Source organism: Pygocentrus nattereri, chromosome 24 (genome assembly GCF_015220715.1).
Source record: "Pygocentrus nattereri isolate fPygNat1 chromosome 24, fPygNat1.pri, whole genome shotgun sequence".
In the NCBI taxonomy this organism is placed as follows: Eukaryota; Metazoa; Chordata; class Actinopteri; order Characiformes; family Serrasalmidae; genus Pygocentrus; species Pygocentrus nattereri.
Genome location: NC_051234.1, coordinates 20,581,148 through 20,597,549, shown reverse-complemented (window position 1 = coordinate 20,597,549; position 16,402 = coordinate 20,581,148). Strand labels below are relative to the sequence as shown.

General features: G+C 38.9%; 1 protein-coding gene across 1 annotated transcript in view; it reads left to right on the top strand.

Moving 5' to 3' along the window:
* Nucleotides 1-16,402, top strand: part of cntnap2a (contactin associated protein 2a) — a 655,370-nt gene that overhangs the window by 532,077 nt on the left and 106,891 nt on the right. The window contains exon 16 of the mRNA XM_017717995.2: nt 6,801-6,971. Within this exon, the coding sequence (XP_017573484.2) occupies nt 6,801-6,971 (171 nt within the window). The remainder of the gene's footprint in view (nt 1-6,800; nt 6,972-16,402) is intronic.

Below are 16,402 nucleotides of genomic sequence, written 5' to 3'. Positions count from 1 at the left end.
ATCAGCTCAGGACATTCAGAATGTTTGGAAAGCATTCAAATGTGAGAGAGACAAAAAGAATGAATGGGAGACATTTAATGAGAGAAAGAAAGAAAGAAAGAAATAAGGAAAGTAAACACAAAGGAAGAGGGGGAGTGAACGAATGCTTGGGAGAGAGAGCTCTCTTTCCCTCTGTTTATCCTCAGATTACTTCAGTATCAGCACCTCTCTATCACCCTGACTTTCTCTTTCTTCCTCCTGTGTGCTGCTTCCATTTTATCTCATACACAGGAGAGACAGAGATGACATCATGTACATGAACAGATGATAAAAGAGAAAACAAATGTGCATATATGTGTTTTTTGCAGGGAATGTGCTATTTTCACTTAAAAGGTCAACAAAGCACCTCATTTGACCAGGGTTGCCCAAACTTTTGCATTTGACTACGGATAGACCAACAGAACTGTACAGATCATATCCATATGCTGGGGGTCTTCAAGACACTTAAGAGACATGAACAGCACTGTATGTTCATGCTTGAATGTGAAAGTTGAGTACAGTAAGTGTAGAGAAATGAATCTGGACGCTCAGACAGCTGAGTGTGTGTGTGTCTATATATGTGTGTCATGGCGTCTGTGTTCCAGCTGCTACTGGACAGTGATGTCCCTCAGCCCTCTCTGCCATGTTTTCATTAGTATGAGGCAGCAGAAGGGATGGAGCTACAAGCCTTCATTAATCAATTACAGTCCGATAGTGCTCAGGCAAATGTTATCTTTTAATTATAAGAGGAGCAGATATTTTAGCTGCATGCCAAAAGACAGAAGACTGCCAAGGGGAATGATGAACTCTGCGTTTCTAGAAGCTCTGCGTGCTTTTCCATTAGCCAAATGAGACCTTAAAGAAATAGTTTGACCCAAAATCAAATTTACACACTTTTTCTGCACATCAGAGATCAGTGATCATCAATCAGCCATGTTTGGTGTGTGAAGTTTGCTTCCTTAGTTTTGCACTGGAACTATGAGGCAAATCTAGCTAAAAAAGTGCTGGCTTACGCCTCACCAAATAGCCTCATGCTAGCTGCGTATCTATCACACATTTGCCACAGTACATGTGTTGTTGCATCATCTCCAGTCATGGATTAATGTACATTTTTGTGTTGGTGAAAAATTGTCTCTACAAGTAATCAAGTAATGTTCATATATATATATATATATAGCACAGGGCGCCAGTGGCGGATCTGCCAATTCCAGTGTTCCATGGCAAATGCCAATCGAGCTCTACGGTGTTGGGCAGTGAGCCCAGGGCCCACTACAAGACATCAGGCCCTCAAGCCACCCTCATGAAGCCTTCTTTCTGATTGTTTGGACAGACACATTCACACTAGTGGCCTGCTGGAGTTCATTTTGTAAGGCTCTGGCAGTGCTCATCCTGTTTCTCCTTGCAACAAGGAGAAGATACCGGTCCTGCTGAGGGGTAAAGGACCTTCTACGGCCTTGTCCAGTTCTCCTAGAGTAACTGCCCTTCTCCTGGAATTTCCTCCATACTCTTAAGATGGTGCTGGGAAACACAGCAAACCTTCTGGCAATGGCATGTATGTGCCATCCTGCAGGAGTTGGACTACCTGTGCAACCTCTGTAGGGTCACGGTACAGCACCATGGTACTAGTAGTGATGCGGACCCAAGCCAACTGCAAAACTAGTGAAAAATCTGTCAAAAAAGATGAGGAGGGACAAAATGTCAATGGCCTCCATCTATTAAACCATTACTGTCATCTCGTTGATGCTCGTTGAACCTGTTGTTAATTTCACTAACACCAAAACAGCTGAAACTGATTAACACACACACACACACACACACACACACACACACACACATATATATATATATATATATATATATATATATATATATATAGCAGTTCCAGGTCTAAAATATGATTGGCTAAGCTGTACACCCGTGACTGCTTCCCAACAACTGAACTATGTATTATTGTGTATGTATTACCATGGCACAACAAAACCCTTGTGCTGTTAGTGGAATAATCATTGACTCTCATGCAGCTCACATAGACCTCCAAGTATGTTGATGAAGTAAGAACCTATTTTTTGTTTAAACCGAGGGCTGGCAAATTATGTTCTTAACTACAACAAGGCTGGTCAGCTAGCTAACAGTAAATTGGCAGTATAAACACTTAAAAATGTCACTTGAATGAATTACATGCTTCAGATGTTTGTCAGAAGGAGCGTCAAACCCAGGCTAAATCCCAAAGGGCTCTGTATTCCCTAAAGAGTGTACCGTAAAAGTTTCGAAAATTCTTGCCTCTCCAGTCAATTAGTGCATCGTTTATTAAGTGAGAGTCCAAAATGACTACTTATTGGCTATATTATACACTGCTGGGGTGCAGGATCCAGTACTTAAATTCCTATATAGTGCATAGTGCACTGCATAGAAGCTGTGTGTTACAACAGTTTTATCACAGTGAATTCAGTTTAAGGCACTCTGCTTCATGTCATGCCTAAGATTATCCTTCCCATGATAAAATCACAGTAACACATGGCCTTTCATGGCTTTGATATATATATATATATATATATATATATATATATATATATATATATATATATATATATATATATATATATAGATAGATAGATAGATAGATAGAGTTAATTTAATAAAATGTTTTATTTTTCTTTTCTTAATTATCAATTTTAAAAAATGTTTTAAATTCAGCTATATGAAACATTCCTACTATCTGCTTGACTCAAACAATGTTATTTGGTTGGTGCTGAATGTTGAAATTTAAACGGAAATTTGTGGTTTGGTTTAAATTCACAATTCGAATTTAAAAGTCAGATTGTTTTTATTTGTTGCTTTGTTCTCTGAAACTGTGGGATTTAACTTTGTGCCAAGCATTCCCATAATACATGCAGTGTTGGAACTGGTTGGCATAACACGATTTGAGTCAGGAATGCACTAATTTATGTATTAAACTAAGCTTTCCTTTGCTGCTAGTTGGGTTATTTTAATATGTGGTATGCATGGGATATATGGCAGATATATGAGATATATAACAGTGAGAAACAATCCTGCTTACCTGTGCTCTTTAGCTACATTAACCTTGTTGCCCAGCTGCAAAAATTAAAGAAGCAAACTTGTGGAATAAACTGGGAGATCTGAGTAAAGTACATTTTTCTCCAAACTATTGAACTGTGCCTTGAAATTCTGCTCTGTGGTCTTTTCGACCACCCACATCCTCATCTTTTACCTTCACTCAAAATCTGACTCATTTCTCAGCTGCTTTCCTTTCACAAAAGTCTCTGTCAGTGCTCTGGGGGAAGTTGAATTGGTCCCGGCTTGGCTGTGATTTGGTGCAGCACCTCTATTATGTCTGGAGTGGAGGGTCAGGAAGTGGAGAGTGTTTCTAGAGGCGAGAAAACACCGGACTTGGAGTGACTCTCAGCATGAGCTGTGTTCACCTCCGCTCTCATGCACGCAAGTGGCCGACACTCTGGCACTGTTAAAGGCACTTATAGAGAACTTTCAGTGTTTGAAGACAGTTGACCAGGTTGTCACTCATATTTACTGTTGTTTTTTTTTTGGGTCCTTTCTTTGTAGAGTGTGTCATATAAGTCCAACTCATAGTAGTGAATCATTCAGTTTAGTAGAGTAAAGTACTCTCAGTGGCCACTTTATCAGAAACATCTTCCATATAGGTGCACATTGTGGGCGTACAGTTACAGACTGTGAAACATCTGTTGCTGCACAGTTTACAGGTTTCTAATAAAGTGGCCAGTCAGTGGATGAACAAGGTAGGTGTATATAATAATAAAGTGGCGAATAAGTGGAAGCACAAGGTTGATGTCTCTAATAAGTGGCCAGTTAGTTGATGTACAAGATGGGCATTTCTAATAAAGCGATCAGTTAGTGGGCATAGAAGGTGGGTTTTTTTAATAAAGTGGACAGTAAGTAGAAGCACACGTTAGCTGTGTTTAATAAAGACAGTGGATATATAAGGTATGTGTTTCTAATAAAGTGGTCAATTAGTGGACATACAAGGTGGGTGTTTCTAATAAAGTGACCAGTTAGTGGAAGTTCAAGGTGGGTGTTTCTAATAAAGTGGTTAGTGAGTAGAAGCACAACGTAGGTGTGTTTAATAAAGTGGATAGTTAGTGGACATACAAGGTGGGTGTTTCTAATAAAGTGACCAGTAAGAGGAAACACAAGGGGTGGGTGTTTCTAATAAAGTGGTTAGTGAGTAGAAGCACAAGGTAGGTGTGTTTAATAAAGTGGACAGTTAGTGGATGTAAAAGGTATGTATTTCTAATAAAGTGGTCTGTAAATGGACATACAAAGTATGTGTTTCTAATAAAGTGGTTAGTAAGTGAAAGTGTAATATAACAGTAAATAGCCAGTTTCCGAACAGTTTTGCCAGTATTTTTACTCCAGATGCTTGTGATCAGTGGGTTGTGCCTCCAGAGCTTTCTGTTTAGTTCTGCAAGTAAATGAGCCCCAGACTCAGGCTGCAGTTTGGCCTAATGCACCTCCATTATATTAAAGAGCTGAATTACATTTAAATTCCCTCCAGGAATATTTTTTTTTTACATTCCCACTGTGTGCTCCAGTATAATGTGCTAATTTTTTAAAGATATGGTGAACACTGTCTTTAATTTCTCCTGATATTTCACATTTGTTTCCTTCTCTTTTTTTACAGAAAGCCATGCTTGTTAACACCTACATTAATAAAGTCGATTACCAGAAGGCTCTTGAATGTTGAATTAAAAGAAAATGAACAGACATATGGACAAACCATAGCAATAAGTTTATCATTCATGGCCACTGTTTAAAGAAGTATATTTGAGAAACACACAGGGGGTAGATCACAAATGTGCCCATGGAGGTGGGATATAGTGTTTGATGAGGGTAGAGGAAAAGAAGGAATATTTAGCAATGATTACAAAAAATCCCAAAACATGAGCAAAACAACATAGTTCATATATTAATTCCTTTATAATAGTTTTTATATCTGGCACAGAAAATGAATTACCTGCTGTAATATTTGGAGACATGAATGTCCTGCTGTCCACTTACTGAATACCTGATGAAGGAGTCGATACCATTTATTTCACAAACCAGGTTCCAGATTCCTTCCAGGCCACAGCTCTGAAGAGCTTAGCACTTTCCTTAGTCTAGTGCTCTGAATTCATCTCATGAAGGACTTGTTAATTAGCTGATAAATTGTATCAGGTATGTAGTACAGTGGCCAAGAAAGAACACAGTTTGACACCCTTGCTTTATTGTATTGTTGTTTCATGATATATGCTATTGCTACCAGTGCAGTCATCAACATACCTATTCTAACTGCCCCTATGGTGATACAAAACAATAACTGTAAAGCATTTGCTCACCACAGATACAAATTTTACATGAATAAAGATGACATAATGGTTAAATTTGGTGGACTTAGATGTACAAAGATGAGGAAAGACAAAATGCCAAACTCAAAAACCTAAACCTAATTATTCTTGGCTAAAGCATACTGCCACAGCAGGCATGAAAACTGTTCATGGACCATTTATGTCTTACCTTCGATGAACCTATACTTTGAAGTAGAAGTGTTTTGATATTTTGGCAAAGCTCCTTTTAGCTTTTGTAGTGAAAGAGCATTGTAAGTATTAAATTCATGAATAAAAAATAAGTGAAATGTTTTAACATTAGTTTTTGGCTTTGGAAATGGGTACATAACTACATACTCCACTCTATCAGGGCTGAGATCTCAGCTTTACAGATTCCCAGGTACATCTTTCTGACCACCTACCTATAGATACACATCTGCAACAAAGTCTCAGACTTCTTTTCATTAAGCTCAAGCACACATTTGACCAGCAAATGAGCCATTTTATGGTTATTGATTGAGAAGTCAGTTGTATTAACCTTGTAAATGCCTGGGAGACACCAGGAAGACAGGCTTCCATTCTTCCCTCCTATGACTTAAGAATAACTCTTATCTTATTAATTATTATTAATAAGAATAATTATAATCCTTAAGATAAAGGAAGTTTGTCATTATAAGCGGTTAACAAAATATGCTAATCAGCATATCATCATAAAAGAGGGAAGAGCATTCTTAACCAGTAATGTAAGTTTATGTATGTTGTTTAAAGTAATTTTGCTGCGTTTCCTTTAAGAGCTGAACCCAACGTTGGGTCCTGTGAGGTGCAGTCGGGTTTGAACATCATTTTTCAAATATGCATCAAGCTTGAGTTTACCCTGTGACCCTGTGGCTTTAGTTTTTCTCCATCCTTTATTCTGCCTCCCTACTTTTATTACCTTAAAACATATTTTAATCTAGCATCCACTCATGTTGTCGAGTCCACACTTCTGAGAAAACTGATGTAAGGCTAATAAATCAGCTGTCCGATTCAGGAAAGGACAAATGGAGAGCAGCATGTGTTTTTTTTTTGTTTGTTTGTTTTAATTAATCTGGGATCTTATGATTCCTATTTTTGTAACCATATGATAATTTAATGTGAAATAATTTGTAAAGTACAGAGTCCCACAGTCCTTATATATATATATATATATATATATATATATATATATATATATATATATGTGTGTGTGTGTGTGTGTGTGTATGTATGTGTGTGTGTGTGTGTCTGTGTGTGTGTATATATATATATATATATATATATATATATATATATATATATATATATATATAATACATATAAAGACTTTGCTATACCTTAGTTGTAGGGTGTTGATTGCCACTCTAATCTGAAAAGTTAACTGAGGTTTGATTTTGTGTATTTTTGCAGGTAGTTACTGGAACGCTGCTTCCTTCAACACACCTTCATCCTACCTGCACTTCTCCACTTTCCAAGGAGAAACCAGTGCAGATATCTCCTTCTACTTCAAAACCTCCGCTCCCTACGGCGTCTTCCTGGAGAACCTGGGCAACACTGACTTCATCCGCCTGGAGTTGAAATGTGAGTCTCTCTCACTTCTTCTTCTCTGTCTCGATTTATCTCAGTCTTTCTCTCTCTTCATATTCTTTCTTTTTCTTCTCTCTCTCTCACTCTCTTCTTTTTCTTTCTCTGTTTAGCTCTCACTCTGCCCCCCAACTCCTGTTTTTCTGTCCCTCTCTTTCTATTCTGTTTCTCTTTCCAGCTTCTTTCTCTCTTTTTAGCACTATTTAGTTTCTTCTCCATCTCTTTTCTCCTCTCTCTGCTCTATCTCTCTCACCCTTCTCCCTCTGCCTCTCTCTCCTCCTCCCTTTTCTCTCTGTCTCACTCTTCCCCCTCTTTCTCTCTCTCTTATTTCTCCTTTCTCTCTCTCTCTCTCTCTCTCTCTCTCCCTCTCTCCCGTGGTTCCTCTGCATTATTGCATTCTAATGAGAATCAGTATCTGAATCAGTGAGACTGTTTTGTTGAGTTTCCTGCATGAAATCCAGCTCGTTGGGAATTTGCTTTGGCAAATATATTGTTTTTGTCATCTAACATCTATGGACATGTGAGAATATACATATAAAATGTGAACTCATTCAGACATATTCATTCATTTGCTGGGTGGGGACTCCAGAATTCCAGTAGAGAAATTCAGCCGGTGAAAGCTTTTGTGGATGTGAAGTGGACAGATTTGCAAGTGCAATTACAGTAAATGACTGACTTTTCTACAGTGGAGCTGCTGTGCAGTGGCTTTAGTATCAGTAACTGGCACATAAAAGAGCACATGGGTGGTGAATAAATATAAAATAATGCTAGGGAGCAGCATGTAATTGAACCTTCAGACCAAAAGTTACAGTGCAGCTGTTGAACACTGAACAGTGGCGGTGAACAGAAACTGACAAAATATGAGAACTACATCAAGAAAGCCAAGAATGATGACTAATAACATTGTAGTCAGATGATGGATTTGTATATGAAGCAGTGTATTAAAAGAACAGTTGAGTTAGTGAAATACAGCACTTTAGAGGGAAAGTTGTCTGAGTGATTATTACTTATTATTATGCACTTCTTGAAAACATACTTGCCAGAATGGGCTCTTTGTGACAGATGACGTCACCATTACTGTTAATTGAGTGCTCGCTGCAAAAAACAGTGTATGTGACAATCATAAACAAGGGATGGCATTGTTTGATGCCCTGTACGTAAAATAAATGAGTCAGGAGAGGTGTGGACTAGAGTCTGACTCGAGTCACAGTTTTAAGAGTGTGGTTATCTGAGTACCATGGATTTTGTACTTTAGTTGGAAGGGTGAAAAAATGAATACACAGCCATACACTACTAACATGCTGTCATTAAAAGGCTAAAGTACTGTTACCTCTATTCAGTGTTATGGCCTTAAATTACAGTTTTTCCCAAATGTTTAAACGCATTTCTAGAAACTCGGCTCAGTTTCTCAAAACTCTAAACACAGACTGAAAATTATTAACTGCTTTGTTGAAACTCCACAAATATGTAGCAAAACTGATTCCTTCCACCAAAACAACATACACAGCTATTTATATGCTTATCTCTTGCAGAGCATCAAATAAACACTGACAAGACAAATTCAAAGCACTATTATCTATTATCACTATTATCAGACGTATTTGTGTATGTTTTTGACTTCATGAGGCCACTGTACAAATTAAAATGCATACAAGTCCATAGAAATATGTTGGCTTTCTTTTCTTTATATTTATTTGGTGCAGTGTAGTACCCCCCATATAGCATTTACAGTACTACATGTATATCTGACACACATGTAAGCCATTTTTACTGTATGTAGTATGTTGCCATTGTAATTTTGAAATTTTTAATTTTCACCTATGTAAGTACAATGAGAAACATGATGAGGAAAATCAGTTCACATACAAAGAGGAAACATAAATGTATTTATTGTAAAACACAAAGAAACAGATCACTGTTCATCAGACCTCTGATCTTGGTCAGGCCAGAGGACCTCATCTACATCAGCTGCAATTTTCTCCCTCGCCAAACAGCGGGGGAAAAAACGCCTTGCATGGCGAATCCATCCTTGGCAATCATCTGCGTGGATGTCATCACATGCCTCCTCCATTGCCTGAAGTAGTGCCACACGCTCGTGGGGTCTGCGTTCGTACACTTTCCACCTCCATGCAGAAAAGAATTCCTCGATTGGATTGAGAAATGGGGAATATGGTGGAAGGTGCAGCACAACAAATTGTGGATTGTTAGTGAACCAGTCATTGACCAGAGCTGCCCGGTGGAAACTTACATTATCCCAGATGACAACATAGGAGGGCTGCTCTGGTTCTTCTTCCTGTGGGAGGTTGAGGAGGTTTTTGAGTTCATCAAGAAATTACACCAAACAAGGAGTGTTATAAGGACCAAGTTGTGCATGGTGATGTATGACCCCACGGGGACCAATGGCAGCACACATGGTGATGTTTCCACCACGATGCCCAGGGACATTGACAATGGCACGGTTGCCAATGATGTTCCTCCCCCGCCACCTGATCTTATGCAGGTTGAACCCTCGTCAATGAATATTCGTTGCTCCTTCACATGGTCAGAGTTGCGCTCAAATGGAACACGATATACTTGCTTCATACTCAGCTGGTGACGTTTTAAAACACGGTCGATTGTGGACAGGCTGACCTGGTCAATGTTTGTGAAATGAACATTGTCTTCCAGGACTCTGTCCCTGATTTCCCTCAGGGTAATGGCATTGTTTTCCAAAACCATGTTTACTATGGTGGTCTCTTGTTCAAGTGTGAATTTCTGGCGTCTGCCGCCTCTTGCTGGCCGTCTTTCTATTCTGATAAAAGTATATACACACACATTATAGGATACGGATTTCACTATATTGCTACATAAATATAAAGACAAACATTGCACTATAGTGCACATTTCTGTGAACACTAAAACCAAGTGGTTACTTACCTATTCTCTTCTGTAAAAGCCCGGATAACTGAGGCTACTGTAAAGCAGCTCAAATTTGGCTGGACTCGACATCCAGCTTCAGCCATGGTTAGGCCATGATTCATTACATGGTCCACTAAGGTTGCCCGTATTTCATTTGAAAGATTTCCTTGTCTTTGCCTTCCTCTTCCTCTTCCTCTTCCTCATCCTCTTTGGCCTGCTAGGCCTCCTCTTACTCTGACTCTTCCTCTGTGCTCCTGTTGCTCCATCATCTCGCCTAACACCTGTATCAGTCACTTGAGGCCTCTTTTATACTCTGACAAATGATTGAAACGTTCTTCTAATTAAGTTTGCACAGGTGCAACTTGTATGAGACTACTTGGTAATTAGGGTTTTGTATTTGAAGTTCAGTGATTCTTAGGTGACCAAGGTGTACTAAATGATGCAATTTGTGTTTAGCGATTTGCAAAGCTGTGATTTAGAATGATATTTGAGTGAGAACATATGGAATTGTGCTTAGAGTTTAGCCGTTTTGAGTCACAATGTTGACACATGAGCTTCAAATTTTTGGATTTGTGTGCATTGTTCCACATTTTGTGTGTATACAATGTGGAAAAACTGTAACAGAAGAATCCATACTGACTTGTTTAGGACTCGAGACTCAGCTGTACTGACTCAAGACTTGAATAGAGTTGACGTGTCAAGGTTTGAGACTTACTTGTTACTTGCAGCTTAGTGACTTGTTCCCAATCCGTCAGTCAGTAAAATGTTAAAGCATAGATTTTTATTGTATTTATTTATTTATTTTTGCTTTTTCACAGGAAACAAACTGATGATCCAAAAGAAAAAGGCTAGAATAACTAATATATGGATTTTCATGGGAGGAGCTCAATTCTATATATATATCAGTATCTTGTATATCAGTGTATAAGCAGGATATATGGAAGTTTGGCATTATCCTAAGTCTATATTAGTGATGCACTGATGCACCAAAATGAAACAAAATCAGATTTCATGACAAACTGGACCAAAAATAAAACACGAAAATCAAGAAAAGCTGACATAAAAACACAGTACATAACATTGTCTTACTTACAGTCATTACAGTACGTGGGCTACAGCTCCATAAAATCTAATGTCCTCCACAACTGAGAATGTTTGTCATCCAAAGCAATTCCATAACTTTTTAGTTATTCTTTATCCTTTGGCCGTCATTTATGATTTGTTTCATCATTTAATAAACTGAGCATATGGATGACTTTGGCGTACTTGCAGGAACTTTCTACTCTGCTTCTGTTGCTTTGCTGTATTATGTGTATTGAACAGGATGTCATGTTTTGAAGTGGTATCAAACTTGTAGTGGAGAATTTGTCCTACCTCTTGATATTCATCATGAACGTGAGACCATAAATTGCCTGTCTAATGTTCTTCAAAGGAACTGTGAAATAGTTACGTGTTGCCGATATTTTCACTGTTGAAAAGTCTGAATGTGCTGTGCTCTTCTGCACTGACTACGACAGGAAACAATTTTTATTACCATTAAAATTATTTGTAAAGTCTTCGATATTAACACCATCTTGTAAGCCTGCTTAATCATTTTTGGTCAAAATGTTTGGTCAATTTTGGCCAAAATTGTTCAGTGGCTGATATTTGGTGGCATCTCTCATCTACAGCTTTAGGAACTTCCCCTCTTGAGTCAAATCAAGGGTTTGAGGGTTCAAGTTGGAATGTCCTTCAAAATAGTAACCAGGTTTCCCTGAGACTAAGTGCGGATGGGAATATTAGGAACACTTCTTTTGTACAACACAAGCCATAGATGCGCTCTCTTTCCTCACTATTGTTTCTGCCTCTGTGCGGCTGGTGGGCCTCGGGTCTCCAGGCCGGACTATTCTAGCCGCTGCTCTATTTGTGTGGATACAATGCGCTCTCATCGTCTGTTGTTCTTGCTCAAACATGAATGCGGCCTCTCAAGGAGAGCCGACAACAGACTTTAAACAGACTCTGTAATTGCTTATAAATGTCTATTTACTGAAAGCGGCCTTTCTCGCCGCATACAGTGGGATTACAGATGAGAAGGCATAATTGAACGTTCGAAGCGTCGGATGATTTACTCTCAGCCATCCTGAATCGACTGAGAATTAAAGGGCGAAAAGGAGGGAGATTGAGAAATCTCTCTCACGCACATTTCCTTGTTCAACCCCGAGAGCCGTGGATGCTTTTCTCTCTTCCACACTGTTTACCGTACAAAAGATAATCCAAATCCGAAAGGCCAAAAAAAAACACAGTCTCTGAGAAATCCTGTGTTGCACACCACGACAGCTTATTTTCTGAAGTGCTTCATTGTCATTGTGCTACAGTGTTCTTTATTTTATTCTTTTTTTTGTGTGGCAATGGCGAATGCAAATGTCTGCAGATCTTTGCGGGCGTGCGCTATTCATCTTTTTTCCCTCATTTCAGTCTATTCATACGCCCTTAATGTGCATAGAGGACAAAGAGTGGGTCCACAGCAAAGTACAAGCAAGTGGAACGATCCAGCACTAGACGTGGTATTCGAACACAGCGTTTACATAAACCTTTCAGTCTCCTGAATAGATGCCATTGGGGACATACTGTTGATCAGAAGCCTCTGCATCCTACTTTCTACTCTTTTACACAACATATGTACATTTGTTTTCATGCCTTGTGAGAACATGAGGTCAATGATACACTTGAAACTTTTTTTTTTTTTTTTTAAAGCATACCTACCCTGTAGCTATACTCGGTAGTGGGAATGGGCTGGAACGCCCCCATTCTGGGAGTAAAATTAGCTCCAGCTTAGATCCTTTCATTGCATATAGAACCCATTTATAGATGTTTTACTCTGTTCTAAAGAGTGAACAAGAAACAAACTTCTGCTGAACACACCTCAAGTTCAACCTACAGCCCTGTCAGCTAATGGAAAGTCGCTATGCTGCAGCAGACTCCACCCACCCAGTCTCCATGGTAATGCCTGTCAGTATGTTGTGTGTTAGGAATTTAAAGGCAGCCTAGAAGCTCCACAATTGGTGTTTCACTTCCTAATTTTCTCCAAACCTTGGTGGCATTCATTTGGTTATGTAGTCCCCTCAGTGTAATTATCATTATTTGACAATTTATTCATTGCTGATGATTTCAGTCAGTGGGCTCAGGATAACCGCTGGATATAATATATCCACTATAGTTTAGCATGATGGTTAATGTGGCTTGAATGACTGATACCCAGCTAGATTGCCTGCTAAAGTTCGCAGTTCACTGCAAGCTAGGAAAACAGATCTAATGTAACGACACTGAACGCTTTTGTTTCATGGTAAGTGTCATGAACTTTTAGGAGGTGTTTTTTATGGTTTTGTTACTGTAATTGTTAACATTGTGATATATAATAATTGTTTATTTACGACTGTTACTCAAATGTACTCTTGTTGGCAACATTTAGAATGAGAGTTTTTTTGTTCTTTCAGTTAAGGTCAGTGACCTAGGGTCACACCATTAAAACGTGGCCATTTCCACACCTGACTACATTCATTGACCATATTACTGGAAAAACCTGCCATGTAGGTGCACTTATAATTACTGACTGTAGCCCATCTCTTGCTTCATAGTCTATCAGCACCTTTCCATCAAAACCCCTCCCTCTATTCCTTGAAACACCTCTTTTGTGTTTCCCTGCTGGTGTGCATTTAGAGACTGTAGCTCTGATGATGCACGCTTTGTTTGTCACCCTTCAGACCTTTCATTAGTGGTTAGTTTTGAATGACAGACCTGTTCTTTGCTGGATATTTTTGGGTGGTTGATCACCCTTAATGTGGCAGTGTGGTGTGTACCAGCCAAATAATATCTGGTCAGTGATGGTCCCCTTCCATTAATGGATGATGGAGAGGGATTCTAATAAGCAGTGCAGCAACAGATGGGCTACAGCCTGTGACTGTAAACTGGCAAAGTGCACCTATATAGTAGGTCAGTAGGATGAAGCTGTTCCAGAAAAAAAAGCTGTACCCAAGCTCAAACTTCTCGTGTGCATCTAAAATGGCTAAATGAGATATTTCCAAGGTTATCTGTTAGATATAAGAAAGGAGAAAATAAATGAGTTTCCAAAACTGGAGTTCAAAAAATTATTCAAAGCTATGGAGAAAATGGAACTCCTAAAAACCAATTGAAACGCCTGGTAGACCACCAAAACTGCCCCCCTTCAGATAAACAGCACTTAAATCTTTCATCTTTGAGAGAGAGGAGAAATATATATGTTTCTTTCTGCTTTTTGTCCTGATGCTGAAAAATGAATAATATGTACTCACTGGCCATTTTGACTGCAAATAAATAAAATGAAAAGTTGAGCTATTGAGGGAAAGAGAGAGACAGACAGTTTTTTTTCCTGAAAACATGAAAACAAACCCACACCAGCAGTGTAGTGTGGCAGGAGCGAGTCTTGAGGTCCTTTAGGCAGTGGAGTGTCTCCAGGGCTCTGTAGAAGAGAAAGAGAGCAGCTTTACTGCCTTCATTTATCAAACCTGCTCCTCTTGCTCTGACACATCTGCAGAGTTAGGGAGTGAAAGAGAGAGAGAGAGAGAGAGAGAGAGAGAGAGAGGGAAAGAGGGAGGAGAGAATGTTGAGAGAAGGGTGGTAAAGAGTGGGGGAAAGAAGGTAAGAGACCTTGTCACATCCCTTCTTTTCTCATCCCAATGTACATCTCACAATCCGCAAAATACCCATTATTTTCACACCCTGCTGCTTTGGCCTGGGACCACCGGAGAGGCGGACTTGTTTTCTTTGCTCTCGCTTCCTCTGAAATAAAATGAGGAGGAGGGGTGAGCAGGTGAGGCAGAGCGGCAGATCACTCAGCACTTTCAGAAAGAGCCGAGACAACCAAGCATCAATCAGAGAGAGAAGAGGATGGAGAGTGGAGATATGACTGGTCAGACAGTGTTTCCAGCACAGATCTCTCTAAAAGCTCATTTGACCAGGAAGCACGTGGTCAGAAACAATGTGGAAATGGGCTTTCGTAGAGAGCAGTAGGTTACAGACCTGTACCCAGCCACTTAGACTAGTGCACAGTTTAGTGTTTCTGTGGTCTCTCTCAGTGCCTCAGTCTCTTTTTTTAAATATTAGCATTTTCACATGCTGAAGCCCTATTCTGATTAGATTAGTTTTCCATGGGGCCTGTCCCAGCGGTCATCAGGCGGAAGGCAGGATACACCCTGGACAGGGCACCAGTCCATCACAGGGCAACTTCATCATATAATATATAACTTTTTTGTGTAATTTTACATGTGAGGTAGATTCAGAAGGGATTATATAACATGACGATATTTCTATAGCTCGTTTTATAGAAGGCAAAATGCATTGGAATCTTTACTGATGTAAAAGTGCGCAGTCCGTAAAAATGACTGACATGGTGGGACTAAAATCACTCAGAAATACCAGTAAAACTGACATTAAACCACATCCTCCTGCAAAACCAATCCCGTTCTTTTTTGTGCTTTTTTTTTAAACATTTTTTTAGAGCTGGACCCGCTTATCAGTTTATCCATAGCAACCGTAAAATCAATAAGTACACTTTTTCCTTTTTTCCACTTTCCATTTCGTATGCATGATCACTGAGCGCCCCGATCCACTACCCGAAACTCCAGTCCTGGCACCTCATTCATCAAAATGCGCGTAGAACGTGTTGTAAATCTGAGTGTAAGAACCACCAAATTGGTATTTATCAAACATACGTACGCACAGCTGTGCACAAAGAGCGACAATAAATCCTGCACTGCTCTGTTCTGCACAGCCAGGAAAAAGAAATATCCTCAAACTGCTCCCAGTAGCCTACAAAGCATATCAGAAAGTTTTACTGAACTGTTACATATAAGAGTTATTGTTCTTACATGCAAAATACAGGTTTACATGATAATGTAGGAATAAATGGTCACACTTACTGTAGGGCACTGTTCATAAAGCTACATGACACCTACATAAGCTTTTCATGACAACTGACATAACCCTACATAACTGTTTAGAAATACTTGTTTCAGTAGGTATCATCTGTCATAAAAGCTACTTTAGCTAACTTTGATCAAAATTGGCAGGTGTAACCTTTATAGCAAATGATGCTTATTGAAATTAGCATTTATAAACATTTATGTAGAGTTATGTCAGTTGTCCTGAAAAGCTTATGTGTCATGTAGCCTTATGACCAGTATGATACAGTAAAGTATTACAGAATAAAATTTGAGCACCAAAAATTTTGATCATAATTCAATTTGAACATACAATAATTATTTAATAATGATATCATTTAATTTCTTTTTGCTTTTTTCACAATTTAATTGTCACATGTTAAAATTACATTCATACTAGTTAAAACTGTTCATTCCATCAAAATCAATTGGAAAATGCCATAACTTCTTATAGCTGCTACCTGAATTTGTACAATTGTATGCAAAAGTGTGAACATCTTCAGTCAAATTATACATTTTGTAGTTTTTCTAAATGAAAGTAAGTGAACATATTCTGTACAGTGTGGCAAAAAAGTA